Source organism: Gopherus flavomarginatus, chromosome 1, assembly GCF_025201925.1.
Source record: "Gopherus flavomarginatus isolate rGopFla2 chromosome 1, rGopFla2.mat.asm, whole genome shotgun sequence".
NCBI classification, from domain to species: domain Eukaryota; kingdom Metazoa; phylum Chordata; order Testudines; family Testudinidae; genus Gopherus; species Gopherus flavomarginatus.
In genome coordinates, this window is record NC_066617.1 from 219,678,661 (window position 1) to 219,700,331 (window position 21,671).

Here is a 21,671-nt window from a genome sequence, read left to right on the forward strand (position 1 = left end):
AGGTGGTCTCTTGCTATACTTTCTATCTTTCCTACATGGTGGGATAGTTTGTTTAATAGAGTCTCCTGGAAAAATTGCCAACTCTCTTGAACTGTTTTTCCTCTTAGATTTGCTTCCCGTGGGATCTTACCTATCAACTCCCTGAGTTTGCTAAAGTCTGCCTTCTTGAAATCCATTATCTTTATTGTGCTGTTTTCCCTCTTAGCATTCCTTAGAATTATGAACTCTATCATTTCATAATCACTTTTACTCCACCTGCCTTCCACTTTCAAATTCTCAACCAGTTCTTCCCTATTTGTCAAAATGAAATCTAGAACTACCTGTCCTCTAGTAGCTTTCTCCACCTTCTGAAATAAAAAATTGTCTCTAATACATTCTAAGAACTTGTTGGATAACCTGTCCCCCTCTGTGTTATTTTCCCAACAGATAAATGGGTATTTGAAGTTTCCCATCACCACCAAGTCCTGTGTTTTGGATGATTTTGCTAGTTGTTTAAAAAAAGCCTCATCCACCTCTTCTTCCTGGTTAGGTGGTCTGAAGTAGACCCCTACCAAGACATTACCCTTGTTTTTACCACTTTTATCCTGATCCAGAGACATTCAACAAGTCTGTCTCCTATTTCCATCTGAACCTCTGTCCAAGGGAGCAGTGTTAGAGGGGAAATATATAAGCCCAGGCTAATTAAGGCATGGTTCCCTGTACACTAGGGAGGGTGGCTACGAGTTAATTGGAGCACCTGCAGTCAATTTAGGCCCTTCAGGAACCTAATTAACTCCCATCCCTCCACCCCTGCTTCGGGCAGACAGGAAGGAGGAGGAAGGAGAGAGGACTAGAGCTTGGAAGTATGCTGTGAGACTTGAATACTGAAGTAAGAGAGATCCTGCCCCATCAGGGGAGGGAGCCTCCCTACCCCAGTGTCTGAGGACTGAAGGTACGCCACCCAAGGGGGAAGAGGGTAGGAACCTGCAGGGGTTGAGACGGGCTGGGGCTCAGAGTAAGGAGCAAACCCAGACCCCTCCACCACATCCCTCCTTTACCATCTTTCCAGGCCGCTAGCAGGGCCCTTGGTGCCCCAAGAGCAGGGGCAAGGGGTGGCATTTTAGCTCCCCACCAAGCAAAGTGCAGGACCCACCATACTAATGTCGGCCTTCTTCTCACTATATATATGGCAACACTTGCTCCTTTTTTCCCCTGCCTGTCCTTCCTGAGCGACCTGTACCTTCGATACCAATGTTCCAGTCATTATCCCACCAATTCTATGATGCTAACGATGTGATTCTTGTGTTTGTTCACTAGCATTTCTAGTTCTTCCTGCTTATTCACCATACTTCTCACATTAGTAAACAGACATCTAAGATACTTAATTTGATTTCCCCTCTATGTTCTCTCTTCTCTCGCCTTTATCCCTGCTATAAGAGCCCATGCTCCACCCAGATTCCAATCCTTCTCCCAGGGCTTCATGATTTTTACTTACCTGTGGGCTTTTGTCTCCTTTCCCCATCAAATCTAGTTTAAAGCCCTCCTCACTCAAGTTAGCCAGTCTGTATCCAAAGATGCTCTTTCCCTTCCTTGTGTCTTCTTTCATTGGTAGCTGATAATTCATTTAGTCAGAAGACTTTGAACCTTTATGTAGTCAATGAGCACCTGTGACCCAGATTCTAGTGGTGCTTTGATTATTCCATATGTTATTTCAGATGGACAAGCTAGCACTGCGGGGAATCCAGTAATATCTAATGACAAGTTAAAGGCTGCAAAACATCAGTGAATACTTAAATAAGCCTAGTGGTTCATTTTTGATTCAGTTCCGTGCAGAGATTTTGCAAAATGGCCAACCCACTATTCTAAGCAATCCAAATTCAAAGGATTCATTGTCTTTGCACAGGGAACTGGTGACTTCCTATGTATTCATGTATCTCATAGCACAGTAGGGCCTCAATTAGTTTGGAGCTTTTGGGTGCTACCACAGTACTGATATACAAGTTTTGATATATTTTCTATATTATGCACTCATCTTTTGTGATGCATTATTTTAACTCCAAATATTTCACCTAATTTGTCTCTCCTCTCATTCCATATAATATAAGTCTACCCAATAGTCACTGCAGATACCGAAGTATTAACTACCAGTGAGTCCCAAACCAAAAATTCATAGGGTATCTTTTAAAATTCATGGTTGATGTTTCATGTGTCTGTTATGGAGCCATTGTATTGTAACTGTTTACAAGACAAATGAAAAAAAAATCAGTACTTTTACTTCTTACACTGGTTTTCAAAGAAAAAAATATAAAGTTTGAAAGAAATTAAACTTATTTGTCCATGAAAATGTACAGAATAACAGTTTTATTATAGTCAATATAGCAAATTTTATTATAGTCAATATAGCAAATTCTATTATAGCAAATAGATTATAGTCAATCTCTCTCCAGTTTGTATAAAAAATTCAGGTAGTGTTTCTCAAATAAAAAAAGATTTTCCAATGTTGGTAAGAAAATGTGTTGTCAACAATTCTTTTTACATTTGATAAAAATCTAATAAATATACCAGCTGTCAGAATGCATGGAATCAAAGACCCTTTAAACAGGATGTGTATATTATAGAAGCCAAATACCTCTATAGACAAACAGACTTGAGTCCTAGTATCTTATACAGTACCTTGTTTACTATGAGCCATACCATAACTAGATCCCTATAACCTAAAGCACACAGGTATCCAATGTTTGCATAATATACTGCACGTAAACATATTGTTACAACTACACATTAAAGAATTAACATCAGTCAGCCATTCTCAAATGTCTTTTCAAGATTTTTGTTTGACTTGATGTCCTCAACCATAATTGAAGATATCACTAACAGGGAAATGTACTTATAGTAACTCATAGTGACTATAGCTTTCAGATTACTATTTGTTACAACACAGGTCAGGTCATGCCAAGGCAATGCCCAAGAGACATCACTGAAGAACTGAATAGTATTGGCTTTTGAAGTGAGATAACTTGTTAGCAACATATTTCTCCTTAAAGGTATTTTTGAATAAAACAATATACATACCCTTGCCGGTAGCCCTTTCTTGCACAATGAACATCTGAAAAGGCACTGTACAGTGGCTAATGGAAATCTGAACTAGCATTGATAGGAACACTTGCACCAGTTGTCAAAAGCAGTAGGCCTGTACACTGAGACAGCTAAGTTGATGTTTAACTGCCATTCAGTGTGTGTGTGTCTGTGTGTGTGTATATATATAAATATATATAAATAAAAATTGGGTAATGTTTTGCAATATGTGATTATAGGGTGAAAACTCTAGCAGTCATGTGGCAGCGGGTTCCGAAATTCATGATTTCATAAGATGGTAGAAGTAAATTCTGTACAAGTAAAGATGTGCTGAATGGATTGCCTCTGAATATGAGTCTGATAAATTGGAATCTTGCTCGCAACCTAGTAACCAGAAAATGCAAAGTGACTCTTGTCCGGAAAAAGAGAGAGTGAATCAGTCTTTCTAACTTTTTTTTAAGTCTTGTGGTTCAGTTAGATAGTTAGTTTCAATATAGATTGGCTCCTTCAGTGTAATATTGTTAGCAATAGTATTTCCAACAGAAAGAGCACCCAGATCAGAAAATGTAATGAGACAGTTTACTGCAAGCTACCAACTGGCATTGCACAAAAGTAAACAGCAAATCAATGTGTCACTTCCCTACTCTTCTCAATCAAACTATTACTAAAATACTTAAACTATATTGAGGGAATTGGGAGGTGGAAGTAATTGAAAAAATATCAAAGCTACTAGAGAATGCCAGTTGGATTATAGGATTCAATACCGACTATGAGTTTCAATACTTTACTTGTTGTAAAAAAAAGGTTTTCTCCTTCAATTCTCTAGAATATTACAGTTTATTTGGGAGTATTTGTCACAGCTTTTTTTTTTAATTGCTATTTTAACCAGACATGCCAAATCTGTGAAAAAAATGCAGAAATTGGGTTTGTTTTTGGCTTAATTGGTTTGTGAGTTGCTTGTTTGGCTTGTTGCTTTTTTTGATTGAGTCCTGGCAAGCAGGGGCAAAGGTGTGGGAGGAGAGTCAAGGGTGCACAGCGAGCGCACCTCAGTCCCAGACTGCACACTGGGAGGATCTAGTCACATAGAGTGTTAGGGTTCTCAGGGCTTGGCTTGTTTTGCCCTTGTTTTGAAATGGGATTAGCTTGATTTTTGGCTTATTGTGAAAGTTGGGGTGCTTATTTACTGTGTGAAAGTTGACAACTGTGATTTTAACCTATTTTCAGGGTTTCTCCAGAGAGTTAGTAGAATCCATTTCAGACTCAAACCTTTTATGCTTTTCCTTACAAGTCTATCTAAATTAGCTGAATTGCAGGCAGAAAGCTAATGGGTCACCTCAGTGGCCTCCTGTTAAAGGTCAGATGATTTGAAATGAATTAGAGCACATCATCTCTTGGCACACAAAGGTATTGGTTAGGAAAGATAATACATTCCCAATCTATATTATCTTTACTGCATAGGTCCACTGGGAAGAAACCCTGGTAATGTGAGTGCAATGGAGCCTTCTTGCTTTGGGAGTGTCAGGAATCAGGGCTTGCCGCAGAACTAGTCTCCAGGAGCCTCATCAGAACACTTGGGCCTTCAGCAGGCTGCCTAATTGGATGGAGGGGCCATCAGGATGACTCTTAAGCCAGCAGCAGCAGCTCCTCATGGCTGCTCCATGCTCATGCTTGCCACTGTGACTGCTCCTGCATTACCATGTTCCTGCAGCTTCTCTTTGCACCCAGCCTTGACTCTGTCCTAACCCTGCCTGAATGCCTCCTTGCCAGCTTCAGTTCTGGACCTCTGGCTTGACCAAGGCTCTGGCTTCTGAGTACGACTCTGAATCTGATCCTAGTCCTTGGTTCCTGATGCCTGCCCTGACCACTAGGCTTGACATCTGCTCTGACTACCAGGCTAAATGGCCCTCATCCCTTTTGTCTAACAGGGAGCATGCATAGCCAGGGGCTTTATATGCTTTGGAGCCTCCAGGGAAATGGCTTTAGCCTCCCATGAACTTGTGGAAAACTGCCAGTTGGAATTGAGCCCTGCCTGCCCCTTGTATGGGGTTGAGGATGGCGTTGCTGCTTGCTTGAGCCCTGTCTGCCCCCTGTGCAGGGCTGAGGCTGGCATCGCTGCTCACTCGAGCCCTGCCTGCCCCCAACCAAGCACTACGTCCTCCCCCCATGAGGCTGTAATTGCCGCTAGCTCCCCTGCATGTCCGTCCACACCCCATGTTTTTGGCAAAAGTGGGCATTTGCCACATTTGCTCTTGCCAGCTGTTCACCAGTGCAGATTTTTAACTGCAACCTTAACACTGCACTAATGCCATTTGTTTTCACATTTAACACCATATCTCAACTGCTACTTGTTCTCTGAAATGTTCTCTCCTGTGAGATCTGTTGGCTTGGCTTTCAAATGTGCTGAGCATCTGCAGCTCCCATTTGTAGGTGCTCAGCACTAGTGAAAATATGGCCACATAGTTCTCTCTAAATCTCTAATTCTTTGGGTTTTTTTCCTAGATAAGCTTTGAATGACAGTAGAAAAGCTGTCAACCTTTGTCAATCACTGCACTATATATTTGACAACATGCAGTCAGAGATTGAGAGAATAATATAACAGTGGTCTAGCAAACCTAATTGTAGATAGATAAAAGAACACTCACCCAGCATGAGAGAATGAGGAAAAAGCCAACTGAACAGTGTTTTGTTTTTCCATCTATTCCTCTTCATCTGTAAGTGGTTGTTTGACAACACAGGCTTTAACTCAGTATAGATTCCATTTCATGTTGTTAGCACCTGTTTTAGTAAGCAGTTTGTATTATGTAAGGGAGATTGCATAGGTCATGTGCTTAAAAAGGATCTAAGGAATACATTTCTTTTTAATGTGCTGTACCCCAAAGTTTTCACTTTTTATTTGTGGAGGGAAAGTAGCAATGCTATATTACAATGTACCTGGTGGTGGTGATGAATGTGCCTGTCAGTGTCAAAATAGTTGGATGTTTCCTCTTATTAAACTAAATGGCATTGAGGATCTGATTCAGGCAAAAGGTTCAAATGTGAATGCTATTCTGATGACAAAAGATCATTTGACTGAATCAGATCATAGAATTAAATGTAGATATTCTGTTTGCTTGTGCATCCTTTCTGTCACCATCTGACTCTCTTTAGAGATAACTATTTTTATATGTATCATTCTCTGAAAAACATCAGATCAATATGACAGGATTTGACCTTTAGAACTCTAACTTGATGAGGTCCAAGCTGTGTTTCTCCCTTTGGGGTACCTGGGCAGTAGATGTCATTTGAGGTGCTTGACCTAGTGGCTACCTGTACCTATAGCAGCCAGGTATCAATTGGAGTGGGCTGCTGGCAGGGCATACTCAGCAAGGGATCCTTGGCTTTGGAACTGCCTTTCTTTGTCCACCAGAGTTTAGGTTTTGCAGTCTTCAGGGTGTGCTGCAAGACCCGTTTGTGTTTCTAGGCATTTCTCAGAGGAAAGAGAGGCTATTTGGGGGAAGACTACTTGGCTGACATGAAGGGAATGGATTTTTCTAGGAAATCGTTGGAAGTTTGAAATGTCAAGAATAACACCTTGTTCTCGTAATAAGTGGTGGGATAAGGCTGGGTTTATTTTTGTTGTGTTTATCGGGGGAAGTACAGTCTCTCTTTGGCTTCTCAGTTTTATTAATAATGGATTATTGAATGACATTTAGAGCACTGGATTAATGCTTTATAAATATAAGTAAATAAATACGGGTGAATTACAGATGACACAGGGCAATTTGATAGTATGCAACTACCCTGGGTGAAATCCTGGCCCCATTGACTTCAGTGGAGCTAGGATTTCACCCCACACACATTATTTTTAAACTTTCTCCCACTCTTGGATCTGTGCTCTCTTCCATGCCACACTCTGTTCTTGTAATATCCTTTTATTCCTGCATAAGCAAGTTCACCCTCTTCTCTCTCATATCTGTCTTCAAAACACAATTTTGTGAAGGCTATTTATGTCAATCTTCCTCCTGATGATATTGATGTTATTTAATAAATAATACATTACCTGCTCTGCTAGGTAATGTATTCTGCCTTCATCACGTGGTGGCTCAATGTGTGTTAGGTATTTTCTGTTATAACCCTTCAATGTGCAGATCCTGCAAAGGAATCCAGGTGGGGCCTGTATGGAGTCCCCTTGGGATTACAAGCTTCAGCTCTAATTGGTAATGTGTTTGCAGCAGGAAATGTGCTTCCTTTCTGTTTTGTATAGAGAACACTGAATAATAGCCAGCTCATAACTAAGTAAAAATAAGAATGTCTTAACATGCTTATTGAATGTTTAGTGATAGTGTAGGGAATTCTCACACCTGCTACAGAGTTTCATATTTCATTTCCAAGTACAGACAGTATTGCATTAAGAGTTAAAGAAGCAGGATGGAGTGGAGGACTCTTGCAAGGTAAACTGGTCTTGCATAGGAGAGCTTACATATAAGATGTCAAAAACAGGGTTATCCAAGCTATGAGAACTTTTTCTGAACCATTTAAGTATTTACTGTGATTACTCTTGAAAGCTGGATGCTGTTTAGTGACAAGCCTTCCCCATCTTGGTTAACTTTTTTGATAATTAGCTTTCTTTTTACTTCACATACTGAGAAGGCTTAAAATGAAGAAGACTCTCTAGGAAGTGAAACTCATGATATTTTCAGTAGCAAATTGCCCTCATTTCTGATGAAAGATTTGGCCTTGGGAGCAAATATGTAGCTGATTTCATCCACATGGACTCTCCAGTTATTTTAGACACATAGTGAGAACTCAGTTCTGAACTCAAAAGCAAGCATGCAGAATGTATGCTCCCTATACAGAACGAAGCTGTAGAGGGCTAGAGTAATGGATATCTAGGATTTCATTTCTCACTCCTTGGGCATTGAGGACCTCCCAGCGCTCATAGGTAGCATTCTCAATCAATAACGAAAATAAAGGTTGATTTCTTCTTTCCCTTTGGCTTTTTATGATGATCTGGAGAGTCTCACATGCAGGCTCTTCTTATCAGGAAAGGTGGTGGCTGAACTGTAAGAGAGTTTAAAGAAATGATGACTGTTCATAGAACCACCATTTTGTTGGTGTCAGGAACACCTTTAGAGTTATTTAATGTAGGTTTTCATTAACAAAATTTTATAAGGAAACATTGTCGCTTTTATAGAGTTATACATAGATTTTATACATAAGTGTTGTTTATTTTATTCTCTATAGCTTGAAACTTCTATTTGCAAGCTTGAAATTAAATATTCCCTTGCCTTTAATTTTCACCTTGTTTCCATTTGACATTTGAGAGCTCTTGCCCATCAGCATTGAGTTTCTCCACCAAACGTGCTGCAGCAGCACTGTATATGTAGACATATAAGTTCTGGAACTAGGGGTGCTCAGGGTGCTGCCACATCCCCTGGCTTGAAGTAGTTTCCATTATATACAGGGTTTATAGTTTGGATCAATGGCTTTCAGCACCCCCACTGTACAAATTGTTCCAGCGCCCTTGTGTAGACATGCCCTTCGTGTGTGTGTCATATCTTCCATTCTTTTCTTCCCTTCCACATAATCCAGCATGCTTTATATTTCATTTACTTCTACTTTACTGTACAAGCATTGTGATGATATAATGGGAATAGGAAATTATTTGAAATTTTCCAGAGCTCATTCAAAGTACATCACTGCTGGTTTTCTTTATTTTAATTCTTTTTTGTGGAAGAGGTAGCTTTTAAAAATCAGAATAAAAAGTCTTCCTAGTAATAACAATGTGAGGGAAAAAAAGATGTAAAATACAAAGAACATTCCTTGTCATCTTACATAAATTTGAAGATGTTATAAGTGAAAATTTGGGTCTAAGTTAGCCCAAGTTAGTGTCCCTTTAACTTACCAATTATGTAAAAACTAAAAGAACACATAAAAGAACACACAGCTCTTAACATTGGATATTATTGATTCTCTTGGCAACATCTGCCAATTCTTAAAGTAATATATACACAAATTATGGGGGACAAGTTGCAGAAATATATCTTCATAATGCTCTCTCAAGTGTTTTATTATAGACACATGTTATTCAAGAAACACTTTTCTGAAAATAGTATATCAAGAAAAATCAACAAAACAGTGTAGGGTCAGTAATATAGTTTTTAATTTTTTTCTTTTACCTACCTTCAAAATTCATCATTCTCCAGACAATAAATGTCTAAAGGTAATTAATTCCATTAATAAGTTTGGGAGGAGGAGCAAGCTTCGTACATGAATGTGAACATTAAAAGACATCAAACATCAAAAGAAAAGGGACAACAAACTCGGAGTCAGGCAGTGTTATATAAATAAATACATGCTTTTAAATTCAGCTGAATAAAACAACAGGATTTTGTCACTTTGTCCAGGGAGAGAGTGGGAACTGGCCATTTTCTGTGATTTATTCTACGCCTTTTCTTAGCCAAAGCATTATTTTGAGATTAGTGGGACATCCATTTAAGTAAAGATATTCTTAAAAAAGAAGACGCTTCTATGGGGTCCTGTGGATTCTTTGATGTATTTGGTAGTCATTACTGAATAGCTTAACCCAATCTGCCTTATGTCCTGAAATATCAGACCTTTTCCTCAGATTTAACTAAATCCTAGTATTGCACCCTTGTGAGACATAATAGCAAAAGAAGCCTGATTTGTAAAATGAATAAGCTCATTTAACCTCAGGGGTATTTACAACAGAATGAAGTCGAAATTATTTATACTGGTCCATCATTTTGGTATTTGAAGTAGAAATTTCTCAAAATCCTTGCAGTATTTATATTTAGTTCAAATGCCACATGGATATTAAATATACATATATATATATAGAGAGAGAGAGAGAGAGAGATTTTAAATATATGCTTGTGCTAAGTTCAGCTACTCCTCTGAGGTGGTGGTGGGATCATTCCACACGTTTACTAGTGCTTTAATCAATTAAAAACTGCTATTTTTTAATTCAATATGTATAGCAGAACAATCTGGCAGATATGCTGAGCATTGCATCATGCTAATTTTGGCTATGTTTTAAATTGTCTGCTTCCATTCAAGAATGATCTCCTTCTGCCTGATTTAAGGGAAACCCAACAATGTTAGCATAAACAAATATTTGCTAGCAAAAGAGCTTAGCTTCATGATGTTTCATTAGGAATAAGTAATGTAGTTCAAGTTATCAGGAAGAGATCTTTATTGAACATGCAGTCTCATATGCTGATTAAGGCCTGCATTTGTCCATAGTAGCCTGGTCTTTAGGATATGTCTACACTGCAGTTAAAAACCCACAGCTGGCCCGTTCCAGCTGACTCAGCCTTGTGGGGCATGGTCTGTGAGGCTGTTTAATTGTAGTGTAGATGTGTGCCCAGTGGGTGCCCGACCCCCCTTACCCCTGGTTCCGCCTCTTCCTGCCGCTGCACTGCCTTCACCCCACCCCATTCCACTCCTTCCCCAAGTCCCCACCCCATCTTACCTTTTCCCACCCCAGCCCCGCCCCCTTCCTGCAGGGTGGGAGGGTCCTAGACCTAGGGTTGCAGCCTGAGCCGGAATGTCTACACCTCAATTAAAAAGCCTGTTAACCCAAGCCCAAGTCTGCTAGCACAGGCCAGCTGCGGGTGTCTAACTGCAGTGTAGACATGTCTGCATGTAGACATGTCCTGAACTTCAGATGTCTCATTGCACTAGACTCTGCTGAAACCTGATCCTCTTTCTAAAGTTCCAATCATCACACTACATTTGAGATTCTTCCATCCAGTAGTTCATCAATTAATATTACTAGATTCATCATTTTTACTATAGTAGCCCCATTTTGCTATGTGCTGGACAGAAATTTAATAAAAGCTGGGTTCTTCTACGAAAAACTTACAATCCAAGGCAATTTGGGATTGCAAAAGATAGTCAATACAGTTAAACTTGTGATAACCAGAGAGCTACAGTTTTAAGCTACCTCTATAACAATATCTTTCCTAGATATGGATGTTTGACAGACCACAATACTATTTCATGTCTAATTAAATAAAGCCTCCTGTCTTCACATCAAAATATACTTTGTGGTCCAAGTCTGAAAATCTTGTCAAAGTCTTTTAGAAAATGAAGCCCTCTAATTTACTCCATAGTCCCAAATTTGATAGGTTTGTTTATCAAATGTCAGTGTGTGTCAAGCACAGTAAAGTAGTGAAAATTTCTAATTAAGATCTTCTAGCTGCTGTTTCCCCTTGAAGAGAGCTTTTCTCTCTCTCTCTCTCTCTCTCTCTCTCTCTCTCTCTCTCTCTTTTTTTTTTTTTTTAAATTAGTCTTAGCTGCCATCCCATTAAAAGGAAACTACATTTTTTCCTTGAAAGAATGACTGACTGGAACCTACTGTACTAGCTTTCAAAATTTTATTTCTTATTTTAAAGTTATAACTCGTTTTTCATTTTAACTTTGTACCTCACTTTTAAAACACAGCTTTAACCATGGTTGGCCTTTCTATATGTATGTGTACATAATTTCCACACTGACTTCTCTACACTGGTAATTTCATCCAAAATGTAATCCACTTTTGTTAGCATTGGTTCAGTTTCATTGCTCTAGTATAAACAAGACTCTGTTAACTCTGAAACTTTTACCACCATGTTCATTCAGTCAGCAAGTTGAACTGATGTCGTGCTAGAAATGCTAGAAGTTAACAGAGTCTTTTCTATGCTTGGGCTGCCATAGACTCATTGACATTAAGGTCAGAAGGGACTCTCATGATAATGTAGTCTGACCTCCTGCATGTTGCAGGCCATAGAACCTCACCCATCCTCTCCTAAAATAGACTCCTAACCTCTGGCTGAGTTACTGAAGTCTTCAAATTGTGCTTTAAAGAGAAGTTACAGAGAATTCACCATTTACGCTAGTTTAAACCTGTAAGTGACCCCATGCTGCAGAGGAAGGCGAAAAAAACCCCAGAGTGTCTGCCAATCTGACCTGGTGGAAAAGTCCTTCCCGACCCCAAATATGGCGATCAGTTAAACCTTGAGCATGTGGAAAAGACCCACCTGCCAGACACCTGGGAAAGACTTCTCTGTAGTAATTCAGAGCCCTCCTCATCTTGTGTCTCATTTCCAGTAGTTGGGGATTTTTGCTACTGGCAGCTACTGATGGGCCACGTACCATTGTAAGCAGTCCTATCATACATCCCCTCTGGAAACTTATCAAGATCAGTCTTGAAGCCAGTTAGGTTTTATGACCTCATTTGCTCCACTTGGAAGGCTGTTGCTGAATCAGTTTTAACAACAGTGATATTTTTTGGATAAAGTTCTATGGAATAGACATAGTCTGTGTTTGTTCTGTTGTTTTTTTACATGTTTGAGAGAGAGCAGGATTTCTAGTCACCAGACATATTTTAACCTGACCTATGTTTGATAGACTTAATAGGCAAATCCTATAACTAGACCAACAACGCAGTTACGGATCCCTTTAACAGGCAGTTCACAAGATTCCCTAATGTGAAATTCCAGTGGAATCACTTACATTTTAGATGGTGAAATGTTTTGTGTTGAATGAACTGGAAAACGCTGCACCTGTCCCAAAGCATGTCTGTCAATAAACATAAAGTGGATGTGGTGGAACTTTCAGGACTACATACAGTATATGGACTTGCAACAGCACTATCAAAATTATGGCTTTCCCATCCTGTAAATGCCCAGCTTTGCCCTTGGAGGGCAGCCTGGACAATTCCCATTAACTTCAATGGTAGCATGGAGTATACATCCAAGGGCAAAGTTTGGCCCTATTTCTAATCTTAGTTTAAATTATGGTTTTAAATTATATACCCACAAGATGGTAACTGCTATCTTCATTTTGTTGTGAATTGACTAGTGGAGTCTAGGTCAGAGTTGCAACTTTTTCTTCTCTTTGGGGGACTGAATGGTAAAATAGAATCCTGGATGCACATTTAAGACTGTCTACTTACATTAATTTAATGTCACCTGTCAGACAGACCTGAACTCTAGTGCTACTCGGTACCGTGCTGGAATGCTTGTTCATTGACAGACAGAAGCTGTTGAAGGTTTATTTCTTTCAAGCAAGGAATAATTCAAGGAAAACTTTTCTTGAAAATATTTCATGAACATCAAAATTTAAAAAAAAAAAATGTTTTCATCTGGCATTTGTAACCACTTAATTCATATGACATTTTTGGCTTATGATGTTTGTACTATGTAGCAGATCACAAAATAAACTGGAGGGTCAGCACAAATGTAAGACTGTGTGCAACTTTTGAATATCAGCCCAAAGAAGCACAAAGCATTGAGGATAACATGAAGGGATTTTTTCTTTGACTGTATAGACAAGAAAAGAATTCATACAGAAAACAACACTGGAACTGTGCATCATGCTGTGTTTAATACACATTTGAACAATGGAACTTAACTTTATCTCAAGATAATTGACTTTGAGATATTAGACTTAAAAATATACACTGAAAAATACTTCCAAAAGACAGTTAAAACAAAAGAAATTGGTAATTTAACTTCTAAGTATGTTACATTTTGATTACCCAGCTATGGAAAATTGTAACCGTTCTCTATTGGGGAACTATATATTTCCTATATATTCTTTCCATTTTTTATGTAATGCAAAATACATGTTACTCACCAACATGTGACAATAACAAATATTTTCCTTAAAAATAATATATATGGTGTGTGAATATATGGCTACAACTTGTAGTCTTTTTACGCTAAGGCCTTTTGAAGCCTTTTTTGCTGCAGAATTTGGAGTGCCATTTTCTACCATTTATAAAATCTTCATTAAGTCACTTTTAAATTCTATCTTTACCTCCACTTTAAAAATAAATATATAAAAGATTAGACTATGTTGTGACAAAAAGGAAAAGAAATCTAACTCTGATAGAGAACTTGAACTAAAGGTGAAGGAAATAAGTAAGAGAAGGAACAGTGGCAGAAGGCAAAACTAGATCTGCAGTGATTATAGTGCTCAGGAGGAAGACTCCTTATTGAATCACAGAAATGTAAGACTGGAAGGGACATCAGTAGGTCATCTAATCCAGTTCCCTGCACCCATGGCAAGACTAAGTATTATTTAGACCATCCCTGACAGGTGTTTGTCTAAGCTGCTCTTAAAAATATCCATTGATGGAGATTCCACAACATCCCTAGGCAATTTATTCCAGTGCTTAACCACCCTCACAGTTACAAAGTTTTTCCTAAGGTGCCCTTGCTGCAATTTAAGCCCATTGCTTCTTGTCCTATCCTCATAGGTTAGGGAGAACAATTTTTCTCCCACCTCCTTGTAAAATCTTTTATATACTTGATGACTGTTATATCACCTGTTTTTTTTTTCCTCCAGACTAAACAAACCCATTTTTTTCAATCTTCCCCCGTAACTCATGTTTTCTACTCCTTTAATCATTTTTGTTGCTCTCCTGTGGACTTTCTCCAATTTGTCCACATCTTTCCTGAAATGTGATGACCAGAACTAGAGACAATACTCCAGTTGAATCCTAATCAGCATGAGTAGAACAAAAGAATTATTTCTTGTGTCCTGCTTACAACACTCTTCCTAACGCATCCCAGAATGATGTTCACTTTTTCTGCAAGTGTTACACTTTTGATTTATATTTAGCTTGTGATCTATTATAACCCCCAGATCCCTTTCCGCAGTACTCCTTCCTAGGCATTCATTTCCTATTTTGTATGTTTGCAATTGATTGTTCCTTCCTGAGTACTTTGCATTTGTCCTTATTGAATTTCATCCTATTTACTTCAGACCATTCCTCATCTGGAATGGAGATGGAATCAGAGTAACTTGAATCAGTGAAATGCAAACATATTTAAAATGTCCCTGCGAGAAATTTGATAACTTTTAACAGTCTTTATTTTGGACTGATAAACAACATAAGGAAATATAAGTAAGAGAAAGCAATGGACTTTTAGACATCCATCAAGGGTAACTTTACTGTACTGTTCAGAATGTTTTGCATGTAGATTTTCAGGTAAGAATTGTGGACAACTTTTCTATTGATAGTTGGAAACTGAGAAGTGAAATGGTCCTTTGTTGTGGTTGAGAATGACATTGATTTGAACAAGAGAGATGCAGAGCTCAGGGGGAAAAAAGTAGCATTTTTCAAATTTTCATCAATGAAATGATGTGCTTCAGCCCTTAGACTGAAGCTACTGGGATACAATTTTGTGTCCTGTCAAACTAATGGTAATTCAGATTGCAGGTAGAAAATAAAGATTGAAAGTTGGTGCACAGCTAGTAGGATTGTGTGAAGCAAATAGCTCATTTGAAAAGCTGCTAGGTTCAGACGAAACTACAAAATGGAGAAAAAACGAAGAACTCATTCAGATTCCTCAGATAATATTTCAGTGTTGCATTACATTCATCATCCTTTACAAATAGTAATAATAATATTAATAATAATACTCAAAAATGCATCCCTTAGAACAGGATGCATGGTATGATTCTTCTTTCCCCTTTTCTGTGCAGATGCTTTTTTCCCCCCCTAAATTAGCTACATGCAGTGTTCCCCCTGTTGCATGATTTTGAAATCGGCTGTTATACACTACCAGCCTGGGATGTAAGTGTCTCTGGTTTGGATGTGTTCAACACTTGAATGGGAAGTTTCAAGGAGATTTAAAAAAAAATGCAATAGGAAAAGGTTTTACTAATTCAGTCAGTGTCATTCTTCCCTCTCAATAATAATAAATGTTTTAGTGTGGCTTTAGTAGTTACTGTGCTGCTAGTGTGTAGTTTGTAACATTGTTTTGGACTGTTCAAGGTGAAAGTTTCATTATAATGTATTATTAGTGTTGCCTTAGTTACCCTACAGCGTTCAACTTGGTCACATGAATAAGGTGTCCACTACCACATGGGCAAGATAATCTCTACTGCACTAACTTCTAATATCAGCTTCTTTTTTTAAAATATAAAATAAGGCAACAAGACTGAGTTGTTCAAATTAGATTTCAAATGCCTGTTCTTTCTAGTGTGAATTTGTGCTGGTTTCTGTAATTCCATCTTATTGAGCCCTTAATGGGTGAAGGGACAGATCACTATTTATTTTACTACTTTTATTCTATCCTATTCCTGTTTCATTTTTCAGTGACCCTCTTTGTCCCGACACCATCCATAAACAGAAACTAATCTATTGGGGGTGTGTACAGCCTCCTATGGAACTTTAAGACTCTGTGGTTTTATTCTTGAAAGTAAAGCTAATTTCACACTATTTCACCCCCCCACAGGAAACTGAAGCAGCAGTCCAAGCTAAACAGCCGGATGTGGAAGGGGTTTTGTCTAAAGGGCATCATTTATATAAGGAAAAACCAGCCACTCATCCAGTAAAGGTAATGAAGCAACTTTTAGTAATATCCATTACCACATAATGGGTTCTGTTTCCCCTGTTGTATGCTTGTCCTTGATGTCGTCTATTTAAAATCAGTGAAAGAACTTGGAAAATAATATTGGCTCTGTTATGCAACAGCACAGGCAGAAATAATGTTATGCTTACAGCTGGAATTATCTATGCACTGTGATACTTAGTATTCCTTTCTGCATTGGTGTTCACCTACCTAGTCAAAAAAGTTGTTCACCTTAAAAACATAACACTACAGTGTGTGCTTACCTCACCATTAACATAAGACCATTCTATTCGAAATGAGGTTTACAGGCCTCCTGTGGAAAAAGTTCTTTTATTTTTTGTAGAGGGAAGCAAGAGGCAGAAGCAAGAGGGTCCCATCCTCTAGATATTTCCTACAGTAAGGGGAGGAGGATGAGGCCAACTCAAACATCTCCTCTTCTACTGGTCTCTGGCAAAGCACAGGCAGAATTGCCTTTGAAATATAATGTGTTTTGTTCTTGTTTGGAGGCGAAGGTATTTTGTTAGGAAAGGCTGACTGCTGTCTTGTGGGAGCTCATTCTCAAATTGCTTTTCCCGGTATGAGTATCAGATTAAAGGTTATATCAATAGGGAACTGAGGCAATAGGATAATTGTCTCTACCTGCTGGATAGAGCAGGCCAGCAGCATCCTCCCCATTACAGTCCAGCTATTTTTGAATTTGAAGATAGATGAGGGATGGAAGCCACCACTCAAACATCACTGTCAAACATAGCCATAAAGCACAATCTTGTGACACAAGCTATTCCATGTCTGTTGTATTACTTATATTTTTGTATCGGACAACAAATTATCAGTGGACACTATGATTAAATGTTCTTAAGAGCATCTAACAGTGGCTTATTGATCAGTCCAAATTTCTACTACAACTGACTCTTGCGATAGCAAGACTCATTCTCGTATTTAAAGCTTCTTCAAAACAGCAAAGGTCAATAATGTTATTATACCAAAACTGTTTGTCCTTGCAAACAAAGTTATTGTGACTTATATTCTCTGTAAGGTCGCATACTTCCTTTTTTGTTCTGCAGCTTGTGCTTAGTTCTTGTGAAATATATTTGCAGTTTATTTTTCTACCATTTATAAAATCTTTGTTAAGTCACTTTTAAATTCTACCTTTACCTCCACTTTAAAAATGAATATATTTTTATTTAATAATATTTTTGTTCCTTTTCTTTTCTTTTTCTCCAAAGAAACCTTTGAGAACTGCTTTCTTTGTTGGTATTCTAGATTTTATTAAAACTATCAATATTCTTTAATAGTTAAATTGGAGACTTTTAGAAAATACCCAAAAAGGTGAATTCAAGGTGATTTTAAGCTAGTGCAGTGATGAAAGTGCACAGCCACAAGGCTTTAGACTGTGTTGTTCAGTGTTCTTGGCTTCAGAGGAGAGCTATTATTATTGGGAATAGGCACATGTCACCTGTGCACGGAGCAGATGGTGGAACAAAGGTCTCGCTGTGATCATTGCATTTACACTTTTAGTCTGACTGCAGTTATATCTTAGAAGACCTTATGCCATATCTTACTAAGTAAGGTGTGAGCACCAATAACAATAGACTACAATTGTGTGCTGCTGTAGATTTTAGTCTGTTAGTTTGTGAAACAAATTATTTTGTATGCCCAAGAAGCATGCTTTGTCTATCCATTTTATTTAGAGATGTACAAACTGATTCCAATAGTAAAATTCCTAGAGATATTTTCTAATGGAATGAAATTACTGTATTAGATGTGGTGAATGTCAGGTGCTATTGTGTAATTTAAAACAATATTGTCTTTTAAGCAGTAATTTTAAGGATGACAGTATACAATGTGCCTGTGCAGAATCCTTGCAAGTTAATAACTATTTGTGGAGTGTAGGGAATTTCACTTCTGATCCACTTCTAATTGCATTTCACTTTTTTCATTACACTGCCATTCAGTTAATTGACCAACCTGTGAAGTTAATTTCTGTCTCAGTGACTATCTGGTGTACAGTGAGTAATAGAAATGTGAACATACAATGTCAGAATGTGAAATTGCTTTTTTGATGTAGTTTTCCTAGGCTTTCACCTGTTTATATTGAGTGCCTCTTTGTGGTGGTTTTTACTGAGTAAATTCCAGTACCAATCACCATTTGTAAGTCCCAAGAAAGTCTTTATAGGTAATGCAACAACTCCTTTCTCTGCAGCAAAGGTGCAGTTGAAATTTTATATCTCTTGCTTTAGATTAAATCCCCCTCCCCCAAATAGCTATGTTAAAAGAACATTATTAAGGTTGCAAAATAAGGCACTGAAAAGTTAGAAAATGTGATAATTCAGGTTGCATGTGCTGCCTTAATTTGTCCCTCCCCAGCGTATATGCATTATGACACAGTCTTTAATTGAATGACAAGTACTAATTTTTCCAAAGAGCCCCCTACTTCATTTTGGGATATCAAAAAACATGCCCTGTGCCTTTTTCAAGTCTCTGCTCCAAAGATTGGGAAGCACTAGAGCATTTCACAGTCTGACATTGTATGTTCACATTTTTTAACATGAGCAAAACAACATACTTCTAATTTATTGGAGGTAAATGAACCATTTTGGCTGAAATTTTCCCAAACAGTTCAGCCTGAGGAAGACGCCTGATGTGGAGTCTCTCAGCTCAAGCGTTTAATATTTGGCAAAGTTATAAGCAACTGAAAAGAGAGTCTTGTAATGTCAGGTAACTTTAATAACAGGTGGTACTGCCAGGCACATCTGTAATAAGTTAGGACTAAAGCTACTTTTTGAAATATAAATATTTTTGTTAAATATCAATGCACTTAAAGTGTAAACAGGATTCATATTAACATGTGGTGTTCTGGTTTGGACAGGCATTGCAGAGGGTACTCCACCCCTACGTTTGTTGCGAATCATATGTGTTTCTTCCCTCATCTAAGTTAAATGAGTCTGAAATGTTACAGAATATTTTTCAGATGAAAAATAATTTGATCAAGATATTTGCATTACATTTCTCTCTCATCTAAACTACAATGGAAGTGGAGAATTGTATGGCATGAATTTCCCAAGAATAGGAAGCATAATCTCTCTTATATCCTGTTAGAAATGCATAGAAAAGGTTATCCCTATGGTGAAGTGAAACTAACACAATACAGTAGCTAAATACTGAAAAGTAAGTGACCTTTCTCGTCGTTTTGTTTTGTCAATTTCAAAAGCTGCAACCCAGTTGCTTCACACCTACTCCAAGCTTTGTATATCTAAAAGGGCTTTCTTTCCCAATTTACTATTTTCGATACAATAATAAAAAAGATAAATCTCTACATTGGTTTCTACATTTGGCTGGAAGTTTATTTCCCACCCCACCCCCACCCGCTGACACAAAATAATTGCTGACGACAAGAGGGCTATTACAATCTGCCAGCCATCATTTCATCAGATAAGAGTTGTAAAATGACAGTCATTTTCAGTTACATCAGTCACAGCCAGGGATGTTTTATTCTTCCAGCTGTTTTTTTATTTTTTTAACTACCTAAATTAAACCTCACTTAAACCTACTTACCTTTCCAAACAAATACTGTTGCCAGAATCAGTGTTTGTATATTACCAAGGAATCTTCATCAATTCTTTAATGTCTAACTGCCTTCAAAATGACAATCTAATGAACGTAGATTTGATCATTTAGATAGCCTATCTTTTCCATTTAAAAATTCTTGTCTCAGTCCCTGATGAGCTGTTCTTTGATAAGATGGACAATGGAAATCTATTGCCACAGTGCTTGTCTCTTTTCTTTTGCATGATTTCATGATAACAGAGCATTATATATAAACTGCAGTGCTTATAAGGATCATGCTTTAGGTGTCCTCAAACAAGAATTGAATTTTGATTTAGTAAGTGTGACCATCTACTGGGGTTCCTAGGTTTGTGAGTTACTGTGCTACCCCTCTCAGTCTCAGTAATTGAGAGTTTTGTTGCTGCTAAGCTTTGTTTCATCTCCCTAAAATACCAGTTTGTTTTCTCTTCCAGCAAACTCTTCCAGAGTCTGCCATTCCCCACCTTGCCTAGCAAGTAACAATCCGTGAACCCTAACTCCGGAGTACCTCAGATACCTCTCTGTTATATATATACCTCTCTCTGCAGTATCTATATATACCTCTCTCTGCAGTAACTGAACACTCACAGAAGTTAAGTTTGCTGCTCCATTAAAAAGACAATACCCATCAGCTTAGTACCTTAACTGGGGTTAAGAAGCACTCTATTTTAATCAAAGCAGTGACATGGTTTATAGTTAAAGTAAAGCAAGTTTGTTAAACAAGCAATAGGTTTAAGTGATACCAAATATAAGGAATAATGATAGAAAGGATTAGAAGCAAACAAAAATAAAAATATGCTTTGAAGACTAAAACCTGATCTAACAAACCAGAGTTTCTTGTTCAAAGAAGTGTTTCTCCACAAATCTCTTTTCCAGCATGATTAACCAGACTTTCTGGCAAGGACCCTTCACAAAATTCAAAGTGCTCAGCTTCTTTGTCTCTTTAGGTGAAAGATGCCAAAACTCCCCCTTCCACTTGTAGCCTCCCAATGTTCATTGACCTTGATTTAAGAGGTAGGAAGGCTTCCGGGGGAAGACTTCTATGAAGACTGCTAAGTGAACGTCTTTCTCCACTTGCTCCCCTGATGGCTTTGTTTACCTTGCTTATAAATGTGCTTCATTGTCTCTGCCTGATGCCCAGGCTGGTCAGAGAAGCAAATACACATTCATTTGTCTAGGTCAGACTGCATGTAGGCACTGCCTGCCAGACATATTTAAAGAACATAATTCTAGCATATATTTATAATTTTGTACACACCCTGTACATTCACCCCACAATGACTTTCAGGGCCAGTGTATTACCACTTTCTATCTGATACCTTCCATAACATCTTTTAGATACAGATTATGACAGTAGTGTGTTAGGGAAGTAGTGAGTATGTCAGGCCTGACAAGAATAGCTGACACAGAGCAGCAGTGAATCACCAATGGCCTCTTTGTCATATTTGCCTCTAGTAACATATTTGTTTACCAGTATTTAATTAAGCATTTGTTTCAACAGCTGCCACGTGTAACACCCAAAAGGTAGTCAGGAAACTTACTTTTTTCTATGTTTAGAAAGCACTGCTTTAGACCTCTGGTATTATATAAATGTTGCTGGATGATGATGATAAGGTACACATCTTATTTCTTAGCTGTGTTACTAAAAATTGGAGTAATAGTTTGGTACCATCTCCATCT

General features: G+C 38.1%; 1 protein-coding gene across 11 annotated transcripts in view; it reads left to right on the forward strand.

Moving 5' to 3' along the window:
- The window catches only part of DMD (dystrophin), a 2,125,007-nt gene that overhangs the window by 1,502,703 nt on the left and 600,633 nt on the right, over nt 1-21,671 (forward strand). For all 11 annotated transcript variants that reach the window (XM_050936430.1, XM_050936437.1, XM_050936440.1 and 8 more), the window contains one exon: nt 16,290-16,391. In XM_050936430.1, the coding sequence (XP_050792387.1) occupies nt 16,290-16,391 (102 nt within the window). The remainder of the gene's footprint in view (nt 1-16,289; nt 16,392-21,671) is intronic.